Source organism: Pezoporus wallicus, unplaced genomic scaffold (genome assembly GCF_028554395.1).
Source record: "Pezoporus wallicus isolate ANWC-B61680 ecotype Strahan unplaced genomic scaffold, APGP_CSIRO_Pwel_v1 contig_14525, whole genome shotgun sequence".
NCBI classification, from domain to species: domain Eukaryota; kingdom Metazoa; phylum Chordata; class Aves; order Psittaciformes; family Psittacidae; genus Pezoporus; species Pezoporus wallicus.
In genome coordinates, this window is record NW_026637545.1 from 111,612 (window position 1) to 137,668 (window position 26,057).

Consider the following 26,057-nt stretch of genomic DNA (forward strand, 5'->3'; position numbering starts at 1 on the left):
ACGCGGTGTGCTGACACCCATCAGATGGAGTCATTGCAGGGACAAGAAGGAAGTCTGCTCCCTTGTCATCTCTCCTCTCCGTCCACATGGCAGACCCTGAGAAGGGCATGAGAGAAGGTGTTCAACCACCACACAAAACACCTCTGGGTGCAGGAGTGCCAGTGGCCACAGCCTTCACTGCTCTCCCACCTGCTTGCAGCATCCTCTGCAAGGCAAGTGGCTTCAGCCAGACATCACCTTGTGAGTGGTCTCTTTCCCACACACTAAATGCTATGGCCAGTAAATTCGGTAGTCCGTGGCTCTTGAGGAAAGGAAACACTTCCCTGTTGGGAAAAGCCAATTTGTTCTCCTCTAGCATAGTTTAGTGCTGGAAGATCTGAAGATTTGTTGTTGTTAGAAATAACAAGATTACAGTGGAATGTTTCTATTTGAATTACTTTAAGATACCATAATGGCTCACCACAGCCAAAACAGGAGATTCAAGTACGGAAGAGTCTGATCCTAAACCTGCTGATCGCCTTGCCCTGAACACCGACTGCTTCAGCGTGAAGCCAAGTCTTTCCCTCCCTAGCTCTCTCAAGCCCAAATTAAATACACCTGAAGTGGAGGAGCCTGTGTAAACCCATCCACAGCCCAGCTGGCACATAAAAACCTCCTCAGTGCTCCCCTCTCAGTGGGGCCATCACTGCTGTGGTTCTGATCCCATTCTGGGGTGCTTCAGGGGCAGGATGCTGGCACTTGGAGGTTTATCAGGGTTTTTATCTGGTGCCACAGGAGGTGCCCTGCACTGCCCTTCGTGCTCCCAGCGCACATCACTGCCTTCTCTTGCGGTGCGAGAAGCACGCTCGCTTCTTGCTTATCTCCACAGGCACATGCAGTTCGCATCTCTGAGAGTCTATTTATTGCTCTGTTTGCTCTTTGTTTGTCGATTATCCAGGCAGGTACTGCCTGAGAGAGCTTTATCTTGTAACCGCTTCCGCCAAGCGGGACTGGAGATGAAAGACTTCTCTCAGGTACAGGCAGAATACTTGGAAATGGTGGGTGTAAAGCTTTGAACCGAAGCCTTGGTGCTGGCTGTGGAGCGGTGGGTGTGTAGGCACCGGCACCCAGCACTCACTGCTACAGGGGGAGAGGCGGCGTCTGGGTGAATCCATCCACAGCGAGACAGAATCCATCCGAGCCAGACAGGGAGAGAAAGCAGCCAAGCAGCCGGTTGTACTTTGTTTTCTGCTCAGACTCCCAAGCTTTAACTTCAGCGTTTCAGGATGTGCCAGGTTCTGTGCTGTCGGAGCCAACCCAAGCAAATTGTTTTCCCTAAAAAAAGAATGGGAATATTTTAAAATAAACAATTTACTCTGTCTTTATGACACTGAATCTTCTTGTGCAGTCATGTCTCACACCTAGGGAGTTCTCAAAGCAGTTATTAAAGCTTTGCTTGATGTGACCGTGTGTATTTGCAGTCTACTTCATGCCTTGGTGATCCTGTCTCTTTGGCATATTCCCTTTACCATGTGCATCCCGTGAGTAACTGGCAGTGCCAGGCCTGAGCTGTGCCTAGGAAAGCCACACTGGGCTGGTTGCTCACCAGAACACACTTGTTACCCTAAAGTTCAATTAACTATGTATATATAGTTAGAAGCACATATATATATGTATGTAAATATGGAAGCCAAGTGACCAGATATTTTCAGTCTTATATTAGAAACTCTGCTTACCTCCACTGCAGGAAGGGTGGGAACCAGCAGTGAGAACCTGCTGCCCAGGTCACAGCACTTGGACCTAGATGGCAGCTGTTCGTCAATGTGATTTCTCAACAGCAAATGCAGTTCCTAATGAATTCCCCAGGAAGTTAGCTCAGAAAGAAGGAATTCAGTTCAGGTTGGTTCCACTTCATCCGAAACACTGAATTTGCTGAACTGAATCGAAACAAGTAACGTGGAATTGAGCTGACGTGAAATTGTAGCTCGTTCAGCAATGAAATATCTCATGGGAACCTGTGTGTAAGACTGGACTGCCTGCAGTCTGTCCCCCAGCTAAGTCACTCGGACAAGCCAGGATGGAAAGGATCCCAGTGCTGAGGAGACGGTGCCTGGCCAGCCTGGGCTGTGTGATCTTAGAAAGCAGAACTGCTGAGGCTCTGATGTACGGTTCATTCTGAGGAGAGCACGGCACGGGGTGGTTTTGCATCCTGAACTCAAACCCTGCCTGTATTTTCCACTGGTTTTCTATAAGTGAATCGAGATGAAACCAGCCCCAAAAGGCGCTTGCCCAGCGGTGGCGGGTCCAGGTGGGCGCAGCTGCTCTCACCCGGGTCAGCACACTGGTTTTGCATACAAGTAAATGCATCCCACTTCAAACCCATGTATCGCAGGTCCCTTGCAATCTGCTGACCTGTCCTTCTCTTGCCTTGCACCCTGCCACAGGACAAGATGCCATGGAGCTCCCAAGGAAGCACCAGCTCCATCCCCCTGCTCCCTGCTCTGCTGTTCTGCTCCATCACTGACCTAAAGCACCAGGAAGGGTTTCTCCCCTTCGCTAGAGGAAGCCAGAGTCACCCAGACAGAAGCATTGGTAAGTCAAGGGTGAACCTTATTCAACTGCCCACTTCCCAGTAACATCCCTCCTCTTACGTCAAGGAGGGGCACTGATGTCTTCTCTGCTCTTAGTTTTGCCCAGCAGTGACAAAACAAGACCTTGGGATCTCCCATGTCCAGCTTTGCCTCCTGCCCAAACATCCCCCTCAGCTCCCCAGCTACTGAGCTGGCATTTGGGAGGCACACAGGGAGAGTTTGCGTGCTGATGTCAGGAGGTTTGCCTGGGGAAGGAGCTCCAACCCAGTTGTCCTTCAGGCAAAGAAAATAGCAGAAGTTAAAACTATGAGTAAATTCCTGACATTAAGAGCAGCCCGAGCTGGGAATCCTCACCAAGAGGAGCTCTTAGAGTGGTTGCAGGGGGATGCCCTGAAAAACATCTCATGATTGTGATCTCCCCGCGAGGTTAATAAAAGATCCTTATCCTCCCAGCAGAGGAAGCAATCAGTGCAGCAGGCAGGCTCCTCTCAGCGATGTGCAGTTGCCCATGGTGCCGGTTATGCAGCCGCAGGAGGGCAGGGCGCACGCTGGGTGCTACTGGGAAGTCAGCTTCCCCCTGCCTGCGTCACGCCACGGGTGATGGCCTTTCTCCCCAGTTTATTTTTGGAGCAGAAAAGCAGAAAAGGGGCAGTTTTAGGCGACCGGCATCTGCCCCGCACTGAGGCAGCTTCCCAGCAGTGCAGGAGCTGAGCCGTGAGGAGGGAAACGTACTCAGAGATGGAGGCTGGCAGAGGCACAGCCCCTCTGCTTGCTACCCCTGGCCCCTACCCCCCTGTGCTGGTGGCTCCTCTGTGCCCTCAGCCCAGGCTTGGTGGCTTCCTGGGAGATCTGCTTCAGTTTGTGCCCACACCACCAGGGCCGTTTGTACACGGAGGGGCCTGTGATGAACAAACAGATCCTTTCTGGCCTGGGCTAATGTGAGAGACAGTGCAGGCCCCAGGATAACAGGTGGGGAAAGGAGAGGAGATAAGAAGTAGGAAGGAAGTGGTCCACGGCCATTGGTTATGTCTAGAGAGTGTTTTGAAGCCTTCCCTGTTCTTCATTCCCTAGTGAGCAATGACTTGTTTAGGGAGATAAAGAGAGAGCATTGGGTCTCCTAAAGAAAACTGAGGGTTAAAGCATCTGCTGGCTGTACAGGGAGCATCCTTCCTGCAAGCTGATGTTACCCTGTTCAGAAGGTGCAAGACTGAGCACCAGTCTGCTGCTGTCTTTGAAAGCAAGCTGGATTTAGAAACAGGGAATAACCACGTCAGTGGTTTCTCCAAGAGCAGCTCATCCGGTCACCTCTGTCACACACCTGGGATTCTTCATCCCTGGCCTTAGGAAATGATCATAAACAAATCCCATTTGATTTTTCACTCTGTTGTTACTGTCACTCTTTCTGGAATTGGTGCCAGGATTAAAGGAGCTTTTCCTTGCCTTCTTAATAGAATTGAGTGAAAAAAAGGGCAAATTGAAAGTAGCTGTTTACAGAAACTACAGACTTCTCAAAGTCACAAGTGAGGCTGTACGTGATGATTTACACCAAAATAAGACACCAACCCGATAACTGCAAAACCACTTCAAAAAACCCCTCGAAGGCTGTGGAAAAAAAAGCATCAAAGTGAAAGAAGGGAACTGAGAACAACAAGAGACAGACTTAAACCAGAGCAGAATCCCTGCTCTCAAGTCACCAGCGTAGTAGCTGTTCTCCACTCGGTTATCCAAGGTGCCAAGAGAGCTTCAAGCTGATTCCTAGCCTCTGCTAAAGTTGTACCAGCATCTATTACAGCACCCGCAGCATCTATCACAGCACCCAGACCTGCTTTTCTCTGCCCAGGCATGCAGTAGCAGTCATTGGGAGCTGACAACAAAGGCAAGGCTCAAATCCGGAATTCCCTGCTCCATCTGAACTGTGATAAGAACTGTTCTGACAGCAGCCGGTTCCTGAACACCGCACACTTGTCGGTCCCTTTTCCCAACAGTGCCAGGACTTCTTCCTAAGATCCCATCTCAATCTCCCTCTCCCAGTTCAAATCCATTATTTCTTTTCCCTGAAGTGTCCAAGGATATACTGATAAATTCACTCGCACAGACTAAAGTGGATTAGTTAAACCGTATTAAGCCCACACAAAGATCACTCTTACTGGGAATTAACATGATCTTGATTCAGTTTATCTTAATTCACATTGAAAATTAAATGAGTGCAGCTATAAACTCTCCTTATGGACTAACTGAATCATGTGTAGCAGGATTGCTGAGCAGGGGCATGTCAAGTTACCCAAGAGCAAAGTGAAAATGGCATCCGTTTGCCTGGGAAAACAAGCTGGACTGACCCTTCTTGGCAGGAGACACAGACCCAGACCAACCTTTGCTGGTGCAGAAGTGGTTTTCCTCAATGCCCCTGCACACAGGATTCTTCCCTGGGATCCCTTTGTCACACCTGGAGCATTTTCCACAATAGCTTTTTGTTAGAAAGCTGGAAAAAGAAAAGGAAGAAGATAGATTCTGTGCTCTTTTTAATGCTTTTCTCTTTGCCATCATCTAGGTGAAGCTAGAAACCCATAACTGCCACTCAGTTGCAAACAGGAGCGTGCAGGTAAGCTCACGTGCGGTACCTGATGCATCGGTACAACACAATGCGCAGGCTTGCAGCATGGGGGGAGTCAAATGCACAGCCCTGCTGCAGTCATGCTGCTGGCTGCCACTTCCTAGGTGTTACACAAGAGCAGGGTAAGAGCCAGGAGCAGTTCGCACCCAAGGGTACAGCGGTGTTCTCCTGCGCTCCAGCTCCACACAGGCAGTGGCAGGACGTTGAGAGACGCCTGGTGGCAGCGCTTGATCCAGCTCATGCACTCTGCAAGCTCCCAGCCTGCGCCGCAGCTCATCCGGAGCCGCTGAGGAGCAGGATTCCCAATATTCCAGCAGCTGGGACTGCTGGGAACACTTGTCAGTTGAAGGGCTGGAAGGAGAGGTAAGCAAAGGAGCGAAGATGGTGCAGCTTTAGTGGCGCTGTCAGCACAGGGGTGTTGGGTTGGTGGCCGGGGGCATTTTCTTCAAGCAGCTTTTGATAAATTGAGAAAATAATCCAAAATAGCTTTTTTTTTGTTGTTTTTTTTATCAAATAAAAAGCCAGGGCTGCCCAGCTGGGGTTCAGCACAACAGCTGGGAGGAACAAAGGGAGAAATACACTATCAGGGACCCTCGAGACAGAACCTGCTCTGTAACTGGAGACCCAGCTGCTGCACACCAGCACAACACGATGCTGTGAGCGGCAGCTCCCATTTCCCCAGACACCATGGGCTGCCCTTGCCTCCATTTGTGCCAGGATTCGGCTTTACTTTGACATTTCATCCCTCTAAAGCTCAATTAATCTGCTTTCTTTCTGTCACAGGGATAATCCTTTCTGCAAGCACAGATTCGACACCCGAAGCCCTCATTTTGCTGGAAGCCCATCAGCTTTGCAAACCTCCCACGTGATGCACACGCAGGTGATGATTTTGCTTAAACCCCCAAGAAGTTTGGGGATTTTGTTCCTCCTGAAGTTTAGCTGCTGGACAAACATCAGACTTTTGTCTTTCATGGGATGCTGACCGCAGTCACGTACACAGGTGAGTGCTCTGGGAGGAGAGTGAGGAGCATAAACCACCTGTATTTTACCAGGAGCAAAGCACTGCACCTCTGGAATTGCTTTTGAACAATCTCAAAAGGGGCCTGGTTCATATTTGAACATCTAAACCCTTTCAGTGTTTCCCCTTTGGGGCCTGCTCCATGCTGTGGGCCTGTTCTTCTAGCTCAGTTTTGTAGGTCAAAAGTGTTTTGGGTGATAAAATCTAATAATTACAGTAATGCAGTAATAAAAAAAAGCAACCCAAAAAAACCCTTTAAGAGCTTTTTTTTTTTTTTTAACCCAGGCTTCTTCATAACCTTTACAAAATGTATTTTTGTGGTGAGATAAAAGCATAGTTTTGAGAAGTACCCAGTGGAGAAGGGAACCTTTGCCTCCTTGACTTTACCTGCAGGAGGCACAGAACAGCAGAGCTGTGCGGATGTCAGAGGTCACAGAACACCAGGCAAGCTCAGAAAACTGTTTTTTTCACGAACATTAAAAACAAAGCAGAGAAAACAACTCCCTCACCGTGATGCAACGCTTTGGATTTGCCTCTTCACTTCCGTGTCAGTCCCTGTGGGTGTGAAAGACTTGCCAGCTCTGAGGCACCCGGGGGGGCCCAGCGACTGTCTCCAGTGGTACAAACGCTCTCGGCACCCAAAGCACAGCCTGCACCCACAGCAGCATGTCCCCAAGGAGCTAGGGGACACTCACCACAGCTGGAGGAAGCAGGAGCTCCAGGAGATGACACCCCTTTGCCACATAAAGCACATGAAGACTTAAAGCAGCAACCAGGTTAACACCAGAGAGCCCACCAAGCAAGAGCACAACCCACTCGTGGGCTTTAACTGCTCCATCCTCCTCATGGGAGGCAGCAGGTCCTGCTGAGCCCCTCCAGGTGGGTGTGTGGGCTCATGAGGAGCTCCAATGAGCTGCTCTTCATCAGAGGTGTCAAGTGGGCAGCAGTTCCCAGCTGCAGCCTGGGGAGCAGCAGGGATGGGGAAGGGTTGTTGCAGGAGCACAGCAAAGGAGCCGGGGTTCTCACCAGGCCCGTCCCTGATGCTCATGTCCCTTGGGGGCTGGTCAGTGTTCAAAACGCTGCCCACCAGGCACTTGTTCAGGTTTGCATGTGCTTGGAGGAGTTATTTTGCCCTTGAAGTCGACACCTACTCACTGAGGTGCAGCACACCCTGCCTGTGCCAAGTAATGACTGTTATTTGCATACACCTTGAGAACACAGAGGAGATGAAAAGCACACGGGGCCTGCAGAAGCCCAGCATAGAGAGCTGTGGCACAAGGAGCATTTGCAGCACGGGAGGTGCAGAACCTCCTCCTACTCCTGCACCAACTGATTCCACCTGAGCCCCTTTGTGGTCCAGGGAGCAGCTGGTACCATTTAAGTAATCAAACTCTGTTGGCAGCAACAATCATTCCAGAAAATGCTTTTTTAGAAGAGCAAAACGCAGTAAATAAATCTTCAGGTGTGTAGGTTAAGGTGTAATCTCTTGTAACCAACATGCTTCATTAAAGGGAGCTCAGCTAACAGGACTCTGCTCCCAGTAGTTTGTGCACAATCAGATCCAAGATGGAATCAAGGGAATAAAACAGGAACAAGCAACTCCATTTGTTCTTTTAAATCTCAATTGCCACTGGCTCATTTTTGTGTGTGCATACAAGGCAGTGCCTCAATAACAACTTCCAAGCATTATTTCCCCCCCAGCTTCTCCCATTCACTGGTTTTAAAGATCCTTCCTGATGTAGCCAGTGTTCAAACACAAGTCAAGGCCAGCTCAGAGGTTTCTTGCTTTGGTTTTCCAAGCCCTTTTCCAGTGTAACTGTTTGTATGTTGGATATGTCACTAATTAATTCCATGGTTTTACTCCCCCCCTGGGCTCAAGGAGGGCAGCTGGTAGAAGCCCTAAATCAAACACAGGCATTCTTTAAGAGACAAGAACCAGAGCACTGTGAGTTTAAAAAAAACAAACTTGCTGGATTTTATTTAAACCATTAAAAAAAAAAAAAGACCAAAAGGATTTACAAACCATTACCACCCCTAGACCCACTATTCCCTAAAAACATTCCAGGTTATTGACTGCAATGCATCATGTGTTCTCTTAGTTGTACAGGAAGCAGCTTCTGTCTGTTGTTGCAATTCAGTGGGTTATTTTCAGAAGGGCTTCAGGTTAACATGGGACAAAATGGGGTGATTTTGGTCTCTAAGTAGGAAATAAAGGAGTTTATTGGTACAGAAAAGCAAAGGCAGTTCTGATTAGAAACCACCCCCCCCCCCACCATATATCATTTACTGCAAAAGGACAGTTAAAACTTATTCCTTTGGAAGTGGATCTCCTGAAATGTTGCATGTGGAATGTGAGCAAGTTTCTGTCACTATAGAACAGCTTCTCTTGCACCAAAACCCCCCAAGACCAAGCCCATCAGCCTTACTTAGGAGCACCCATGAGTAGCAAAAGCTTTCTCTAAAACCAAAGAGCTGGGTCCTGGCTGGCCAGAACCAAAGTAGGGGGGCTGCTGGGGGGTTGGTTTTGTGAGATCAAGGACATGCTCTGGGTCGTGGTGCAGTAAGCTGATGTGTCAGGACAGAGCCAAGCTCCTCAGGAGGCCCCCAGAGAGAGAGAGAGGCCCATCAGCATCACATTTCAGCCACAAACAGCCAAGAGGGGCCTTTGCGAAAGGCCTCCTCACTGTTATCATGTAAGTAGAACAGTAGAAGGGCTGATTTGTAACGTAAAAACCAAAACCAGACCTGTTCTTCTAGGGGAGACATCCCAAGCAATAGGAAGGACCTATCTGTATTTTAACAGGTTTTCTGTCTGCTTTAAGCCACCCTGTGCCTCTAAAGGCCCCTCGACGTCAGTTTGCTGATAATGTGACACATTACTGAAGCCCAATATCCTTTGGGAACAAGGGATACAGGCAGGGAATATATAAAAGCTGCATAGCACATGTTGAAACTAAACCAGTACTTCCTTAAAGAGACACATGAAATGAGTCAATATTTATTCTTTCTTCTCAGTGTCCTCGGCGCTGGGGTCTGCAGGAGGCTCCTCCACTGTCGCACTGTTGCTCTCAGAACCAGTGTTGCTGTCACTGGTTCCCTCCTCTGCGGTGCTGTCGCCCCCTTCTTGGCCACTCTCCTTGTCATCGGGGGTGGATGTTCCTTCTTCTCCGTTCTGCTGGGTTTCTGTGCTCTCTTCTGGGTGAGGCTCTTCTGTAACAAGAAGTCAGCCATAAGAAAGCCTTGTTACACCAGAAGCACAACTCCAGCTCCCTGGTGCCTTTTCCCTTGTGCTTACTCTGGTATGGCAAACAGCTCGCTGCTTTACTGACAACCAACAAGCTCCAGTCCAGTAACATCTTCTAATGTCACTGTACAGAACACAAAAAACCTGCACACCAGCTGGTGCGAGCAGCAGGGGATAAGTGCTGTCATGTCCTCCTAATGCTGATACCAGCACAAGGAAACTCTCAGTTGCTTCTGGCTAACCTGTATTTAAGGGATGAGAGGGGCTTAGAAAGCATTTTTTCCCCTTGTGTACATAACTCAAAGCATTAAACAGGGCGTTGTGGTATTTTATTCTCTCCTGTTTAAAAAGGAGCAATTTAAGAACAAAGCAGACGTGTCAGGTCACAAAGATGAATTCTGATCTCTATTCAGATCTCTATTCTGACTGTTATTGTGCTGAAGCCTTTCTTCCTACTCACAGCAAAACCAGAGGGAGCACGCTCCTGGCCACGATGGGCTTCTTGTGCCTTTACCTGTCTCCATTGGAGCACTCTCCTCTTCTTTCTTCTCCTCTGCCTTGTTAGCTGCCTGTTCTTCCTCAGCTGTGATGTTGTTTTGGCTGCGTTCCGCTTGCTCAGCTGCTTCCTTTTCCCTTTCCTCCTGCCTCTTGCGAGCCTGTTCCTCCGCCTGAGCAATTTCAGCAGCAATTTTTTCCATATCCACTTCCACCTTCAAACTGCATAACTGGCAATTAAAGAGAGACAAACCAGGAAAGCTTTTACTACCTCAGTTAAAACATCAGTAAACCCAATGATGAGCACAGCATTTCTAAATCAAGATTCTTTTGCTTTGTCAAACTTTATAATCAGTAACTAGAGAGGGAGACACATCAGTAACTGGGCAGAGGCACAAGCATGTTATCAAAAAAGGGGGGAATAAACCAGCTAAAGCTTGTTCTTTGAATGCAGACAAGGACAGAGAGAGCAGTGGCTTTAGGCCACCTTCCTTGAGCCGGAGCTACTCTGCCATGAGCTCAAGCTATGATGCCTGAGGGGACTTCCAAGCTGTACTGGCTGAATGTCACCACTAAAGGTCAGTGATGGAGCATGAAACAGCACAAACCCCGTGCACTTTCCAGCATGCACACACAAGGACGCTGCAGTCCTCAGCTGTGTAATTACACATCACTGAAATACAGAACTGTGGGGAGAGCACTTGTACAAATGGGTAACTAGCAGATTCCTCAAAGTGGAGAAAAACAAGAGTTGTACCCTTTTGAGCTCGTTGTTAAAGGATTCTGTGCTTTCCAGAAACTTCCTCTTCTTTTCCTGGTGACGCTCTTCAATTTGTAGAAGCTCAGCTTCCAGTTTACGCTGGAAATGAGATAAATGGTGAGAACTTTACTATGCTGTCATCCGGAGAGCAGGACACAGTTTACAGCTACCTATAGAAATACATACACCGGTATTAAAAAATATACCTATGTAATATAGAAATGACTTTATGCTGTTGAAAAGTATGAATAAACAGGTCTTTGCGGTCACTCAGGATTGGCGAGGTGTACTGTAAGTGGAAAACACTATATATGTACCTGAGGTGAATCTTCCAGCACAAAACCTACATGTTTTCTTTCATATTATACACCCCACAGGTATGTACAAATGGAACACATAAATTACATTCTCTAATGCAGAAAGACCACAATTCAAAGGAAAGAAGGGATACCACCCCCCTCCAGATCTGCTTTTGTTCATTAAATTCTGGTGTCTCAGTTTTTTTCACCTATGTGTACGCTGACTATACTGACAGAGGGGTCTTCTGGTAATGTACATGTTTGGAAAAGAGGCATATGCCCAGTCAAAGTAAAGTGAAACACCTCACTAGATTTCTTTGTATGTATTTAACAATGTTACAATAGGGACCATTTACTGGAATAAAGAAGCGTTACAAACAAGATTATGAGTCGTAAGCTACCCCAAAGTCACAACTCCACCAGTGCCCATCAAACAGGAGAATCCAATACGTACACAAGGGTTATGTGTAACAGTGAAGAGGTGCGGAGTTGATACTTAAGATATCCTAAAAAACACACTAGAGCTTAACATGATTCTTAATAACAAAACAGCCCGGGAGGTGACGCCTCATGTCTTGCACCTCCCAAGACAGATGAGCTATTCGAGCGTAGAGAACACTGACACCCAACAAGAAGAGTCACGCAGATGATCAAACTATCAGAGACTTGGAGTACAGCCCAACACCATTATCTTCACCAACACTTCATATCATTTGTCCTTACCTGATGAACCATTAAAGACTGAACCTGGCGTTTCAGAACTTGCATTCTAGCTGTGGTGACCACAGAGCGGACATCAGGCACCACGCTTTCACTCAGGATCTCACTGATGAGACGATGGTTCCTCTGGAAACGAGCTGTGGCCGTGTGCTTCATAGAAAACCCATCGTCATAGTCTGAAAAAAAGAGCGTTAAGTGCAACTGCTTTAATGCCACAAAACCAGGACCAAGTCTAGTTTTGGTACCACTTCTTAAAATCAAGATGCAAACCTTAACACCAGTTGCTGTCGCATCACAAAGTTCAAATAACACATACAGAACATCAGGTCATCAGAAAAATCACCTTATGAGGACAATTTACCTGGCACAGCTCTAACAGCTGGGATTTGACATGCATTTCCTACAAGCCTGAAATTAGTTACTGTGCTGCTTTCTGCCTTTCCAGAGCAAGAGGGACTATTAGTACACCAAATAAACCCAAACCTACACATTCCTGATCAATTGTGTTATTAGAACAGTATCAACTACAAAATACCAACAGGAGAGTGACTCCTCTCTCAATCAGCTTTGTAGCACAGATCAGACAGCCTGGTTTTGAAGTACTCGAGGAATCACTCAAGCAGTGATACGTTTACTCATCACTGAAAAGTCACAGTAAAGTGTTAAAAGCAACGATTTATTTTTTTAGTAAATGCAGTTCACTGAAGAACAGTTACAGAAAAAAACCCCAAAACACTTCAAGAGAGAAAATACATGAGCACATGGGTCAAGGTGCTCGTCTCCTTATAAGCTTCTCGTGCAGAAAAGGAATTAAAGGCAGCACAACAGGAACTGAACTGTCTTGTTTGACATTTCTCCACAGGATTAATCACAAAGAACTATGAATATTTCAGGTCAAGGATTTAGTTTTCTTCTCTCTGATCCAATTAAAAGAGCTTCTGATTTTCTGGCAAGATGTGGCAATTTTAATCGAGTCACAGAATTTAACATGAACCATAGCATTATGCAATATTAAAAGTCAAACTGATTAGAATTTAAAGCATAGTAATTAAATAGCATTGAATACTGGTAAAGAAATAGAAGAAACTTATGTGAGCATAACTCAAATTTAGCTGAGTATTAAAGTCAGTTAAGCACCAAGTATGAATAATCTTCCAGAAGGATGTCACGTAGAAGAGTCCAGAAGTCAAATTTATTTCACATCAAGTTCTCATAATCGAGATCATTCTCCATCTATTCAGAGAGATCTTAAGAAGAGTCCTAAGCTATCATGCAGGAAGATGTAACAAAAGAAGGTAACCACTTTAATGAAAGTTTCTGTCTCCTTTATTTCAAAGTGTTATGTTCAATTTTTCATTGAGGTACCCAATTAAATGGAGCAAAGAGGAAAAACAGTGGGAAGGCAATAGATCTGCAAGAGACAAAAAAGTATTGAGCAAACTGGTCTCCTTAAAGGTGTGCCTTTGTCCTCTTACTAAGATTCCTTTCATGCTGAGAGTTCTTAATCCTAGTGATGGGCAGGATGGGACAGAAGCAACATTTCTGTCACAGAAATAACTTGCTGTTTGGTCCCAGATGGGAAGAGATGCAACTTGGGGCCTCATGCAGCTGGATCCAGCTGAACTCCTTAAGTCCCCAGTGCCAGCTACTGGAACACTAAATGTATTCACATGAATTCTGCAGTTACCTCCCACTGGGTAAAATGCTGCTTGTTGTGTGCTTTCTTACCAAGGTGTGCATTTACAAAGGGGAAGGAAAAAATGGGTGTAACTGATTACATGTTTCCCCCTCAGGTTTCAACAAGCATTGAGCTGTGAACTGCAGAGCAGCCCTTGGGTGGCTAGGGCTGAGTGTTCCCACCGGGTGGGGCCTTTCCTCGCACTCAAGTAAACTTTGAGAACCTTCTTATCAACTTGCCAGCAGCAAAGGTAACTGATGTCCTCAATCTCAACTGACAGTTGTTGAGCAGATTAAAGGTTCAGGTGCTCTTAATCATACCAGAGCTCTGCCTATCCAAATTATGTGCTTCTGGTAATAAAGCACACAATTTCATTTGAGCTGGATTAAACACCAGGCATCTAAGCCTTTTACAATGCATATACTAAAGCCATTACAGGGCTTTAAGCAGACTTACTTGTTTTGAACTGTAAGCATAACTTCATCATAATTAAAGGTTGAAATAACTTTTGACACCTTGGAATCAAGAAAAAGTCAGTTGTTAGGTGTATGAAATAAAACTTGACAATGAAAATCACTACTGAAGGTACTAAAATAGGAAGGAAGTCGCGTTAAGCACTGTAAGCTGTACACTGGTAGTTTTCTGTATCTCCATCTGTTTCTCTCTACTGCTGGTCCTGTAATGGCACTGTCTCAGTGGATGTGCACACAAACCCCTTTGCGCTTACCATCGGGATCCTCTGCGGGCTGGATGCTCATGTAGGGCTCCCCTTTCTCCATGCGTGACTGCCTCTGGCGGCTCTCCTCTTCCAGCGCAGCCTCCGCACGACTCTTGGCATTGATGTAGGCCAGGTATGCAGGAGAGTTGTGGTAGGCCTTCATGGACTCATTGTACTCTATCTGAAACGTGACCAATAGCGTTTGATTGCACGAGGGGATGATTTCAGCCTGGACATAACTGCAGCCTGTACAACTCGTGTTGTAGTTGTACAGATAAAGCTATTCTGAATCATCCAGTGATACACAAATGACTGTATTCTCTTTTTAACAACTGGAAGTTCTTCCGTAGTCATTCATGTTTTAGAAACACTAGCTGTGCTTCTAGGTATGCTTCAGCTTTAATACCTGAGAAGTCTTAAACAACAGCTTTGTTTTTTGAGAGTTAAAAAGCAACTGCCTCAGAACAAGGCATTTATGATCAGATGAACTCTGATAGGATAAAAATAATTAGTGGACTTAACATACTCTCAATAAATCTCTGGAGTTCTAACTAGATCTTTTGACTCTGATTTCTTCTCTTTCTTTATTGCAGTATGTCATGAACCAGTTTTCAAAATAACTTAAGATTTTTCCATTCTTTGATCCATCCCTGCCCTGGGATGATACAGAATGCTGCAGCCAGACTACAGTCTCCACCTGGTAGCAGGTCTGCACCACTATTTTCGCCTTCTTTGAAGTATTTTTGCCCTTTGATTTGCTTTCTTTAATCTCACTTTTTAAATGTGGCAAGTCTAGATTTTGTACAATGATCTGAGATACTTCCAATGAAAAAAAATAATCTACATAATGTTAATTTGTTAAAGGTACCTAAGCATCTTGTTTTCTTCATGGTTAGGACTGGAATACTTCTACCTAGGCACTGGAAAAATATGACCAGGATGGCCCCTGCCCCAAGGAGCTTACAATCTAAACATCATGACCAAGTTAAAAAATAGAATCCCTTGATTATTTGTTTGCTTCAACTGAGAGCATCCAGCTTTGAAGCGCTTCTCTATTGACCTGCAATAAAAACAGCTTAGATTTGACCAGGTTACACACAGCCTCAGATGCCTACCAGGTTTAAGGACAACACAGCAGTTGGACAATTCCCTTTGTTACCTCAGGATCACAATGCCAGTCTTGTCAAGGTCCTCAACATTTACCAACCTAGACACACAGGTAGCTGTCATCTGTCGTCATCAGGATCAACAGAACCAAAACAAAATCACAAGAAAAACCCTAAAAGTGGTAACATTTTAAGAAAACAAAACACTGTGTCATAGCGTGGAGTGACACCAGATTACACCATGAAAACCAAACCCTACGTGACTGGAAGTCTTTCATGAACACGTTCATGACAATAGCAGTAGCTGCAGAGCACCAGTTTTGAAAGAGGATTTTGGTGTTGAGACAATCTTTTCAATACTGATGTTGTACAAGCAAATCCATTCATTAAACAGTTAAAATCGACTCTCAATTATCAATACTTCATTTTGAATTAGGTCTAAAAGCTGACCAGTCACAGTTGATGTACAGTTATTTAAAAAAATCTAAAAGATGTGTCAGGATATAACTTCCATTTAAGTTACATACAGGGGTCTCCTGAATGCCTCATACACCACTGCATGGGGAAGATGAATTTTTCTTCTCAGACCAGTTCCTAGAAGAATCAGCTGTAATAAACATCCCAGATTTCTTCCATTTACCTTTTCAGCTTCATATTCATTCAAATACTCTTGCTTCTCTTCATCAGTGAGATCTCGCCACATTCCTCCAATAATCTTGCCAATTTCCCATAACTTCAAATCAGGATTGGACGCCTTCACTTGGTCCCAGACCTTAACAGAAACAGCTGGAGCTTTACTAATGATATCTAAATACTTCCAAATTACACATTTTATATTGTCATCTCAGTGTTCTTTCTGGAATCACCATGAAAAACAGGATTAAGTTAGGAATGAGTCTGGCTAAACTATCTCGATTATTTTCTGGGGCAGGAGGTCAGTAGGAAGCCATCTACTGAAACAGGCAATTGCTGAAATGGCTTTGGTTTCATGAGAATATTGCCTTTAACCCTCTTAATTCTCTTCTTAAATGCACATCGCTGCATCTCGGGGAAAAAAAAAGGCTACTGAGTAAACACATCCAGCAGTGGGTTATGATAAAGAGCACTGAGCTTTTCACATCAGAATGTAACATTGCAAAATATTTTGCAGTCTTGCTGATCAATTTGAGTTCCAACAAGTTCTGACTCCACCAAGAAAGTTTCTAACTTTATAGGGAAAAAGAAAAACCAAAAAGGAGAGCTGCCAGTGTTATTTCTTGCTGTGCCACTTGACCTCTTTTTTTTGTTGATGGTTTTTTGCCTAAGACAGACATGCTGGTAAAGGTATTTTACCAGAAGTGGAAGGAATTCCTTCTGGCTCACCCGCTTCAGCCAGGCTGACATGCCCTCCCCATGCCCCATCAGATTTCAGACTCCACAAGAGTCTCTCTCCTACTTTCTGTCAAACAGTTCACAGAATAGCGAAGTAAACGGTGCCACAGGCTAGGTTGGTGAAGGAGAACATGCAAAGTCCACTCATTGCTACTCTTCAGTCCAGCTACAGCACTGTACCAAGCCCAGTATACCGCAAGGAATACTTCCTTTATATAAAAAAGTTCTGTCAGTAAGTCACAGGAACTTCTGCATGTGGCAGGGTGGATCCTTGTCAGCAGACAGTGGTAGTACTTAGCATTTTAGAGAAAACTTTTCCCCCCAGAAACTGGCAACTGCGTGAACAGACTACTGCTGCCTTCATTGCGAAGGGCAATGCATCTGTACTTTACAATTCCCTTAAAAGAATGTGCAGGCTGTTAGAAGTCAAAGTTTAGAAGCTGAAACTAAGATAATAGCAATTAATTGTTAGCACACACAAACACTAACTTTCATTATAACTTGGTTGACACTGTATACCCACCTTCCGGCTGTACCTCATGTAGGGCATCAGGGGCTTGTCTGGGGGTTTGGGGGGCTTTGGAATGGTAATACCAGAGGAAGCCTATAAAAGAACCGAACAAATCCATTCGTTAACATGATCACTGGGCAGAGTCTACACATATGTTTTGGAAAACACTCACTCTTGTGCAATTAACCCAAACCAACCACGCACACCCCCACTAAGAGAAGCAAACAACATCACCAAAAGTCACCCAAGCTGGGAACAGGTACTAACTAGAGCTGATCCTCAGAGTCGTGTTTTCCCAATGTAAGTCTGCCCTTTTAGCTGTAAGTTCGGAGAGCAGTAACTAGATAAACCTTCAAAAGGGCTCCATATTCTTAAACTGAAATAGGCAGCTTAGAAATTTAAATGAAAATACCAATCCCAGCAGGTAGTTTTTCTCACTTCTGATGAGCAATCTGTTCTACCTGTTTTGACAAATTTAATGGGGCTACTGTACAGGTGGAAAAAATAAGGAGTTTAAGATCAGAAAGTTAGAGACATATTTTCATTTTCAAATCATTTTAGCAATCTATTTGTCTGCAAAATTTGTCAGTGGTATTTTGGAGCCAACTAATCTAAACTAAATCCCATCCAACTGAGCCATCAAGGTGTGCATTATCTCTATCTGAACTGTACTTAATGGTCCAAGTTAGCCTTTAATATCCTTCTGTGCCATTATCTCCCTCTAGCTTTGCACGCTAACAAGCACACTGCTCACACTAAACAAAAAGACAACGACCACTGACTGTTGTGGATGGGAAGTTGCTGCAGCCTCTCTTGGCCCCTCAACCTACACAACACCTGACAGGGTTTTCTCCTAAAACAGTGCAGCAGCATGACAGTCCCTGTCAGCTGCAGGCTCTGGAAACCCCCACTCCTCGAGCACTTCCACATGCCAGGACTTGTATTACATGAAGTGGGAGCATTCTCATAAAAATATAAAGTAGTTCCAAGACTTTTCAGGACTACAGCCATAGAGAAGCAAATGTATCTGGCCAAGAAAGCCCATGTTCAGTGTTCAGCTTTCCAATTTTTCCTCTTGGTATGTTTTGTTTTGCTGAATTTATGGAGCTCTATGAAACGATGCGTACAGGATTGTGTATAAATAATGTGCATGAGGTATGTGCATTACCAAATGTATACACAGATACACATACAGATGGGTTGGAAAACATCAACGGAAACTGTTTAATGCTTTTAAATTAACAGGGATTTAAAGACACCATACATATACTGATATATGCATGGCAGAGAAGGCTGTATATGCTCATGACATACAGAAACAATGGAAGTTCTCAGACAAAACCTGATTTATTCTTGTATAAGGAAAAAAGTCTCTGTTCAGACAGTGCGTGAGTCAAGTTCCAGCTTGTATGGGGAAGGTCTTTTCTGTAAACGTTTTAACAAACCAGATGAACTTCATAAATGAAGTCTGAAAGAAGGTTTATATAAGAGGCATAAAAGGTGTACGCTTCATTAAACACACCATCAATTTGTTCCTTGAGAAATCTTTTTATCACGTTCCAAAGTAATCAGATCTTTTGAGGTAGAAAGTTTTACATGAAAACCTTGAAGTTATAAGAATTACAGGAACTTTACAAAAATCAGGAATTTACTCTGTTTCTGTTGTGTTAGTTAAGAAAATGTTACACTTCCAGTGTCTATTTTTGTTTCCTAACTGCATCCAACGCTCAGGACTTGACCTGCATTTGAAAGCCATCACCTCTCTCATCACTCAACTCCATCTCACTTGGTTTACTCTGTGAAAAATGAATGCAACATCCATTTTCCACACCCTGACGGAGTACATGAGATCTGAAAGGATTCTATTATCATCACACTTTTGTTGAAAGAACTAATTTCTGAACCTGGGACTTCGTAGTTATTACCAGACTAGGAGTGGAAAGGCTTGCATCTCTTGCATGGCTCAACAGTATGATGCAACTATTACCAATGATCTCCAGTTTGCAAAATGCTCCTGTCTTTGACTAAACCTCGATAAAATGAGCAGTTCCCTCCCTCCAAGAATTCATACCCAGGCTACAGAACTCTTCCCTGAACATGCAGTGGTCACTGAAGACCACAGTCTATCTTTTTGGAGTCCTGCATCATACATGATTACCACATTGTTTTCACTGCTGAGAAGAAGTCCATTTTCCTGCAAAAGGTTTCAGAGTGAGAGGGAAGGGGGTTAAGGAGGTGGAATAAGAGTCAGAAGTAATGTGTCTGGTTTTGTAAAGAAGTGGCAGCAGCCAAGCCTCAGAAGGACCTAACCCTAGAGCCGTTCCTGGTCAATTCCTGTTGTTTGCTGGATGATGTAATAGTTGATTCTCCTACCGTGACCCGGCTGTTGGTGCCCGGGTTCCCTCCCAGCCTGTAGTTGTTGTAGGCCAGATGGCTGTATGGATTGTATCCCACAAACCCTGGTGTGCTGGGCATTTGCTGATGGAAACAAATGAGACAAAAACACGAATGAGAAATGAGCTCAAACGAGGAAAACACAGAAATGAAAATGAACTGCAATATGGCATGCAAAAGCAACCAGAATTTAAACAAGCAAATGAGGTGTAGCAGTTGGTATCTTCTCAACACAAAACTTACTCCAGTAAAAACCTATTAAGGAAACAAGATTTTTAAGCAAAAGTGTCACTACAAGTTTCTAAAGTTGGTGATTTTATTTTTGTTAAGTGTAACTCTTTCAAACAAGTATTCTATAAACCCAGCTCATGGCTAGTAAGATTGTCCAACATAAGCCACCAAGTAATGCAGAAAGACTCCTGGATCCAAAGGGTTAATCTCACACAGCAACACAGCACACAGTAATCACATAGAAATCCCCACAATCCACATTTAAGGTGCCAGTGACAATCCCTGTCTGCTTTTCTTCCCATCATTCTGCCTTTCCAACAAACATTACACTGTCAATAAACAGGGGGTGGAATAAATCTCTCACTGTGCACCACTGCCAGTATCTGAACTTTCCTGGTGGTTCACAGATGCAGTTTGGGGATCTGGGATATGCAAGCTGGGAAAGATGACAATTCAGAGATACCCCCTTCTGTTCTGGGGTAGGCTGCAGGCTGACAGAGGTGAGGAACCACTGCAATAAGATCTACAGGTCAGAGGCTACAAATAAGTCTTAACAGATGACTGAATCCAAGACAATTTAAGAATACATTTTTGTTCATTCCTGAAAGTAGATCCATTCATTCTCACCCCAGTAACGCAGAGGAAAATTTGAATTTCTTTACAATTCCTTCTTACCCATCGTCACCATACAGTCACGTATCAGAAGGTTCACTGTATTTCCTCCTCACATAAATCTCTCTCCTGCCTTTTTCCATTATCCCATTTCCCTATCAAATTTTGTTGGTTAAAAAAACCCCAGTAGATCTACTGTTTAATAGCAATTATGAAGTCCTGTGGCAATCACAATATCCTGTAGCATTTCATCCACAACTTTTCCCACTCTTTAGTAGCACTTTAGCCCTTATAAGCAGCACATAATGCAGTTGTGTTTTGAAGTGATTTGCTGACTGAACCCATTCTAGGACACAGCTACAAACCTTGCACAGGTCAGTTAAGGACTCCAAGAACCAGGGCATGACAAATAAACACAGAACAAAGAGAACCTATAGGCTAAACGACATTAACTTGTGAAGTTTTCAAGTGCATGTAGACACACTGTAGTTAATTTCTAAACAGAGTAAGATTATCCTTTGACAGCCTTTTATATCTATATATTTATTGCCAACTTCTTAATCTCAGCCACAGCAGCTGACATTTACTCAATCCATGTGCTGTGATCACAACATACACAGTCACTATTTAATAAGACACCATTTTACTACAGATTTTGTATTACCATAACAGGTTTTGAACTACACTTCTTCAATAAAACCAGATGACAACTGTAATCTCCGTCTGCTTAATTCTTTATTTCTGTAAGACAGGATTTAGATGTTACAAGGGAACTACCTTGCATTACATGGAGAATTTTTACTTCAGCTATAATACTGCAGTTAACTACTGGTGCTTTGTTGACTGTAGTAACTGGAACTGGCCATGGACAGAAGTAGCAGGGTTATTTGTCTACTCTGAGGGCTTGCATTAGCAGAGCACAGACTATCACCTGAAGGCCTGCACAAAGTTAAGTAATACAAAAGACATTTGCAAGACAGGTCATGCATGTCACTAGTTGAAAATTTGTTTCATATACTTTTCTAAAGTGACTAGAGAATGTACCACGTTGATAGAAACCATTTAACAGCTGTATCCATGCTACATCCCAAAGAATCACACACGGATGTGCACAGCTCTCGATGCAGGAATCCAGTTGTAAGAGCAGATGCCATCATGTTCCTTCTGACACTGGCACAGATCTATTCCGTTGTGTGCAAAATGAAAACTCTGAACAGACTACACAAATAAAGTTTTATTTATGGAAGTTTATGAAGAACATAACTTATATTTATACATTCTGTACTTTTCAAGCCTTTCTGAATGTGAAGTATGGCATGATAAATTTGAAGGATCACACACATTTCATGTAAATGCCATCCTGCAGTTTTCATTCCAGATGCAGAAATCAGGGACACTCTATTGGATAACAGCTTCCCAATTTTCTTTAGTAAAAAAAGAAAATAAATCACTATAGCATCCTTACTCATTCTTCTGTACAAAAGATTTGTATTTTCTCATGTGAATACATAATGTGAGTGCTACAGAAGAGGTGCATTTGCTTTCAAAGTCTTTCTTTACCACTGTGTACTGGTATATCAGTACCTTTTTAAACATGGACAAACATGGGCACAGTTCTGAAAACCAGATGAAAAATGCTCTGTTTGCCCATAATCTGGGCACAGGTTGAGTGGGAAGTTCTAGAATTAAATGTATCAGTTTGTTAACTATTGCAGTGAACTGGTGCAACCCACTGGGAATAATTTAAGACCAACTGACTGCTTACAGAAAATTCAGTATCTGCAGGATGTAGCCTTAAAGGCAAAGCAAAATTATTCAGCTTCTCTTTGCCAAACTGCTGAAGAAATGAGATTAATATAATTAATGCATATCATATTAATAATGAACTATGACTAGCTTGTGTTTCCAATACAGGAAGGTGATGCAACTCCATAATTATTGCTCTGGTAAGTTATTAAAGACTAGATTACCATGTCTGTGTTAATGAGAAAAATCACTATACTTACGGTTGCAGGAGCGGGGGTAGGAGGTGGGGCATAAGATGGCCTTTCTGTTAAGATATAAATGCAAGCACATTTTTTTTCCCTTGAAAAACTGAATGATTTTTAATAAGGTAACTGCTGTGGCAAACATTTTTAAGCAATTTACAAAACCACGACAGAAATCCCACTTTCAAAGACTTTGCATTTTGCCACTGAAGAGCATAAAGCAAAGAATACAAGAGAAAGAAAAGAGAAAAAAGTTAAGACCACAGAACTGCTCTATTGTCAGCCTTTTATTTAGGCAAAAGACTGAGAAATACAAAATCCATTTATAAGCAGATAAATTAGAAAGGGGATAAGCAGAAATGCCTTGAAAGGGGATTCAGAATAAACTGTGAGATTTGGACTTCCTGTGCAAACATGCCAGCAAATCAGCCTCAGCAAGATTTAAGGCCTAGAGTTTGGTCAAGAATAACTACGCTTTATCTCATTCCTTTTAATGCAAGGAATAAGAATGTTCTCTCACAAACAGGTTCTGCTGAACCAGATGTTTAATTCATCAAGTTAAAGGAAGAAAAATCTTAAGACTTACTTGACATTTTGATAGGCAAATTTTCAGCCACCTGACATTATATTTGTACTTCTGAAAGACAAAAGAATACCATGCTATTAAGTATTACACCATTGCTACCCCAAATCCTTGAAGCTTCATCACAGTTACCAATGATTATAAAATTTTTTTCCAATTCTGAAATAAAAAGTTTCTAACACTAAGGGTGTTTTACCTCTTTCGAAAACGAATATACTTTCTAAGGACAATGGCCTTAAATCATACACTGGTTTGTGTTGGGAGGGACCTTAAAGCGCATCCAGTTCCAACCCCCTGCCACAGGCAGGGACCCCTTCCACTGGAGCAGCTTGCTCCAAGCCCCTGTGTCCAACCTGGCCTTGAACACTGCCAGGGATGGGGCAGCCACAGCTGAGCCAGCGCCTCAGCACCCTCCCAGAGAAGAGCTTCTGCCTAAGAGCTCATCTCAGTCTCCCCTCTGGCGGGTTAAAGCCATTTCACAACTAATCAGCTGTGAAATAATGCTCAGGTTTATCTTGTTCTTATTAAGGATATGTATTTTTTTCCCTCAACAAATAAAAGAATACCCCATTATTTTACACTATTTCAGAAAACTGGTATTAACGTATAAATGTCCAAATTAAACAGTATCTGCTTTACACGGTACAAAACCCACCGCTGCCACCGCACAGGCCGCGAGCTTACTGACCCTTCAGCAGCCCATCGGGGTCACGGGAAGAGCGCAGTAACAAAGCGGTTTGGGTTTTTTACCGGCCTTTTTCTTCAAAGAACTCCCCAGAGATCGCACCAGCAGCCGGAATCCGGTGGAGTTTCCCGGCTAACGCCACACTCCGCTTCTCGCCCGCTCAAACTCTTCGATATGGGGTCGCTCGTGAGGCTCGAGGCGCTCAAAGGGAGAAGACCCAGAAGAGGGCCCTTCAGCCCCACCGCCTTTCCCCGTGCCACGCCAGGGCCGAGCCCACCTCGCTCCTGCCGCCATAAGGAAACGCCGCTGCAGCCCCCTGCACACCCCTGGGCCCCACCGGCGCGGCCCCCTCAACCCCAGCGACCGCCGACGGGGACGAGACCTGTCCCCCTCCCGCCCCAGCCAGGCCCCTCAGGCCCGCTCGCCCCGACTCACCCGCGCCGGCCTCGCTCCCTTTGTTCCTCACCAGGCCGGGGCGGCGGCGAGGAGAGCGCCTGCGTCCTGCGCTCCGCACTTTCGACACATCGCCACCGTCCTCCTGCAGCTCACCGACGGGGTCTCTGAAGGCGAAGCCGGTTTGGCCTCCCCCGCCCGTCCCGGAGCCCCCACCAGGCAGGGTCGAGCCCTTCTACCCACGGCTCCTTGCTTGGTAGTGGCCGGAAGCGATCGTGGCGAATCTGCCGGACGCTCACGCCGCGCCCATCCCAGCCATTACCGGGAAGGCACCTCCTCCCCGGCCGGTGCGGGCAGTCACCGGACCTCCTGAGGCGTGGAGCGGGCAGCGCCGCCTCCTCCCCGCCCCGGCCTCAGTCCCCTTCATCCCGTGGTGGCGATGGAAAGGTGCGGGCGGGAGACTGCCTGCCATCACGTTCCACCCAGCCCTTTGCTGTCGTGCCCGTAGCGGGAAGCGGCCGCAACGCAGCCTCCGGTGGCGAATCTGCGGCCGCGAACAAGCAGCCGGGGAGGGGCCGTTGGCACGTGGTGTTTGGCGCCTTTCCCCCTCCTGAGGCGCCATGTCCGGCCCTGCGGGAGGGCCCTTGGAGCAGCGCTGCGGCGTTAGACCCGCAGGGGAACCCCGCAAAGGCAGGCAGGCAGGGAGCGAGGGGAAGGGTCCAGGCAGGCCTGGGGACGCCTTGCCTGTGTCAAGTAGACGGCGCGGGGCTGAAAATGGTGGTTTGGGAACGGCAGCTCTAAGAAGCGAAGCTGAGTCGGAGCAGGATACCGAGGAGGCGGGACAGCAGCGGCAAGGTGTGAGGGAAGGAAGGCTGGTCGTGCAGGATCGCGAGAGACCCGATAAATCTGGGTAGTTTGCTGGTCAATTTTAAACTAAATCAGGCCGAGCCACTGAAGCAGCTGCTGGGCCACAGGGGATGATGAGTTACAGCAGGCTGGGAGCAGTGGGGTTATCCAGAGCAGCTCCTGGCAGAAGCTTGTGAAGGTCTTGCATGGAGTGGTCAAAAAGCTTGCAAATCCAAACTGCAGAACACCACGTGAGGAAGGTGAAGAGTTTCAGGCCTCAGTGAAAATCATGCAAGTGACTGAATTAAGTATAAAAAAAAGTAATGTTTGGCATTGAAATGTGGTCATATGACTGATATGGCTCAAATGGGTGATCCCTACTTAACCCAAAAGGACGGTAAAAGATGAAGAAAAACTACCTGAAATGATACCCCATTGCTGCAAGTTAGGCCCATTTCTCCTTGATGCCAGCAGTTCTTTTAGCTCAGTTTCCTTAAATTTTTTAAATAGAATCATAGAATAGTTAGGGTTGGAAAGGACCTTAAGATCATCTAGTTCCGACCCTCCTGCCATGGGCAGGGACACCTCACACTAAACCATCTCACCCAAGGCCTCGACCAATCTGGTCTTGAACACTGCCAGGGATGGAGCATTCACAACCTCCCTGGGCAGCCCATTCCAGTGCCTCAGCACCCTCACAGGAAAGAATTTCCTCCTAAACTGACAAGTAAAGAGACAAGAGCTCTGCCTGCTTTCAGTGCGGTGTCTGTGGCCCCAATGGGAACTTGTTGGTATGCAGTAGAAGAATGTGTGACAATTAAGATAAGAATCAAAGAAATTCCTCATGCAGCCAACCCACCTTCAGTCGACCAGTTTCACCCTGGCAGAATATTTGTGAAGAAAAGGTGAGAAAATACTTATTAAGAGCTGAAAAAGAACTGGTTTACCACCTGGTTTTGACTGCTTCCCACACTAATCTCTAGTTTATTGATAACGTGGTGGTGTTGATAGTGTTAAAATGCACTCTAAATTTGCACAGCTTGTTGAAACATGGTTTTCAATTACGCTACTGACGCTCACTTTCCATGCTAAAGGTTCTGAATCATTCGGTGTGCTTTCAAAGCCAGCAGAGTATTCCTTCCTTTGTTTTGTGGTTGGTTTTTTTGTGCTTTGCTGTTTGCCTGCTTTCCATGTTGTGATAGGGAGAGATTTTGCCTGAGTTTT

The 26,057-nt window shown here is 45.1% G+C and overlaps 1 protein-coding gene across 6 annotated transcripts; it reads right to left on the minus strand.

Annotated features, from left to right (window-relative positions):
- Window positions 1–8,305: 8,305 nt before the first annotated feature.
- On the minus strand, window positions 8,306–24,141 carry SMARCE1 (SWI/SNF related, matrix associated, actin dependent regulator of chromatin, subfamily e, member 1). Of its 6 annotated transcripts, none has more exons than XM_057406034.1 (11): window positions 24,030–24,137; window positions 22,913–22,963; window positions 22,345–22,388; window positions 19,475–19,579; window positions 17,114–17,194; window positions 15,860–15,991; window positions 14,123–14,294; window positions 11,721–11,893; window positions 10,696–10,797; window positions 9,958–10,168; window positions 8,306–9,409 (listed from the first exon to the last, which is right to left on the minus strand). In XM_057406034.1, the coding sequence occupies exons 2-11, from the start codon at window positions 22,917–22,919 to the stop codon at window positions 9,198–9,200; spliced, it is 1,239 nt and encodes a 412-aa protein (XP_057262017.1). In that variant the 5' UTR covers window positions 22,920–22,963; window positions 24,030–24,137; the 3' UTR covers window positions 8,306–9,197. The 6 variants fall into 6 exon arrangements, with proteins under 6 accessions (XP_057262017.1, XP_057262018.1, XP_057262022.1 ...); XM_057406035.1 differs by lacking the exon at window positions 24,030–24,137 and adding an exon at window positions 23,732–23,754; XM_057406039.1 differs by lacking the exon at window positions 15,860–15,991 and having other exon boundaries at window positions 24,030–24,141.
- Between the last annotated feature and the right edge of the window lie 1,916 nt (window positions 24,142–26,057).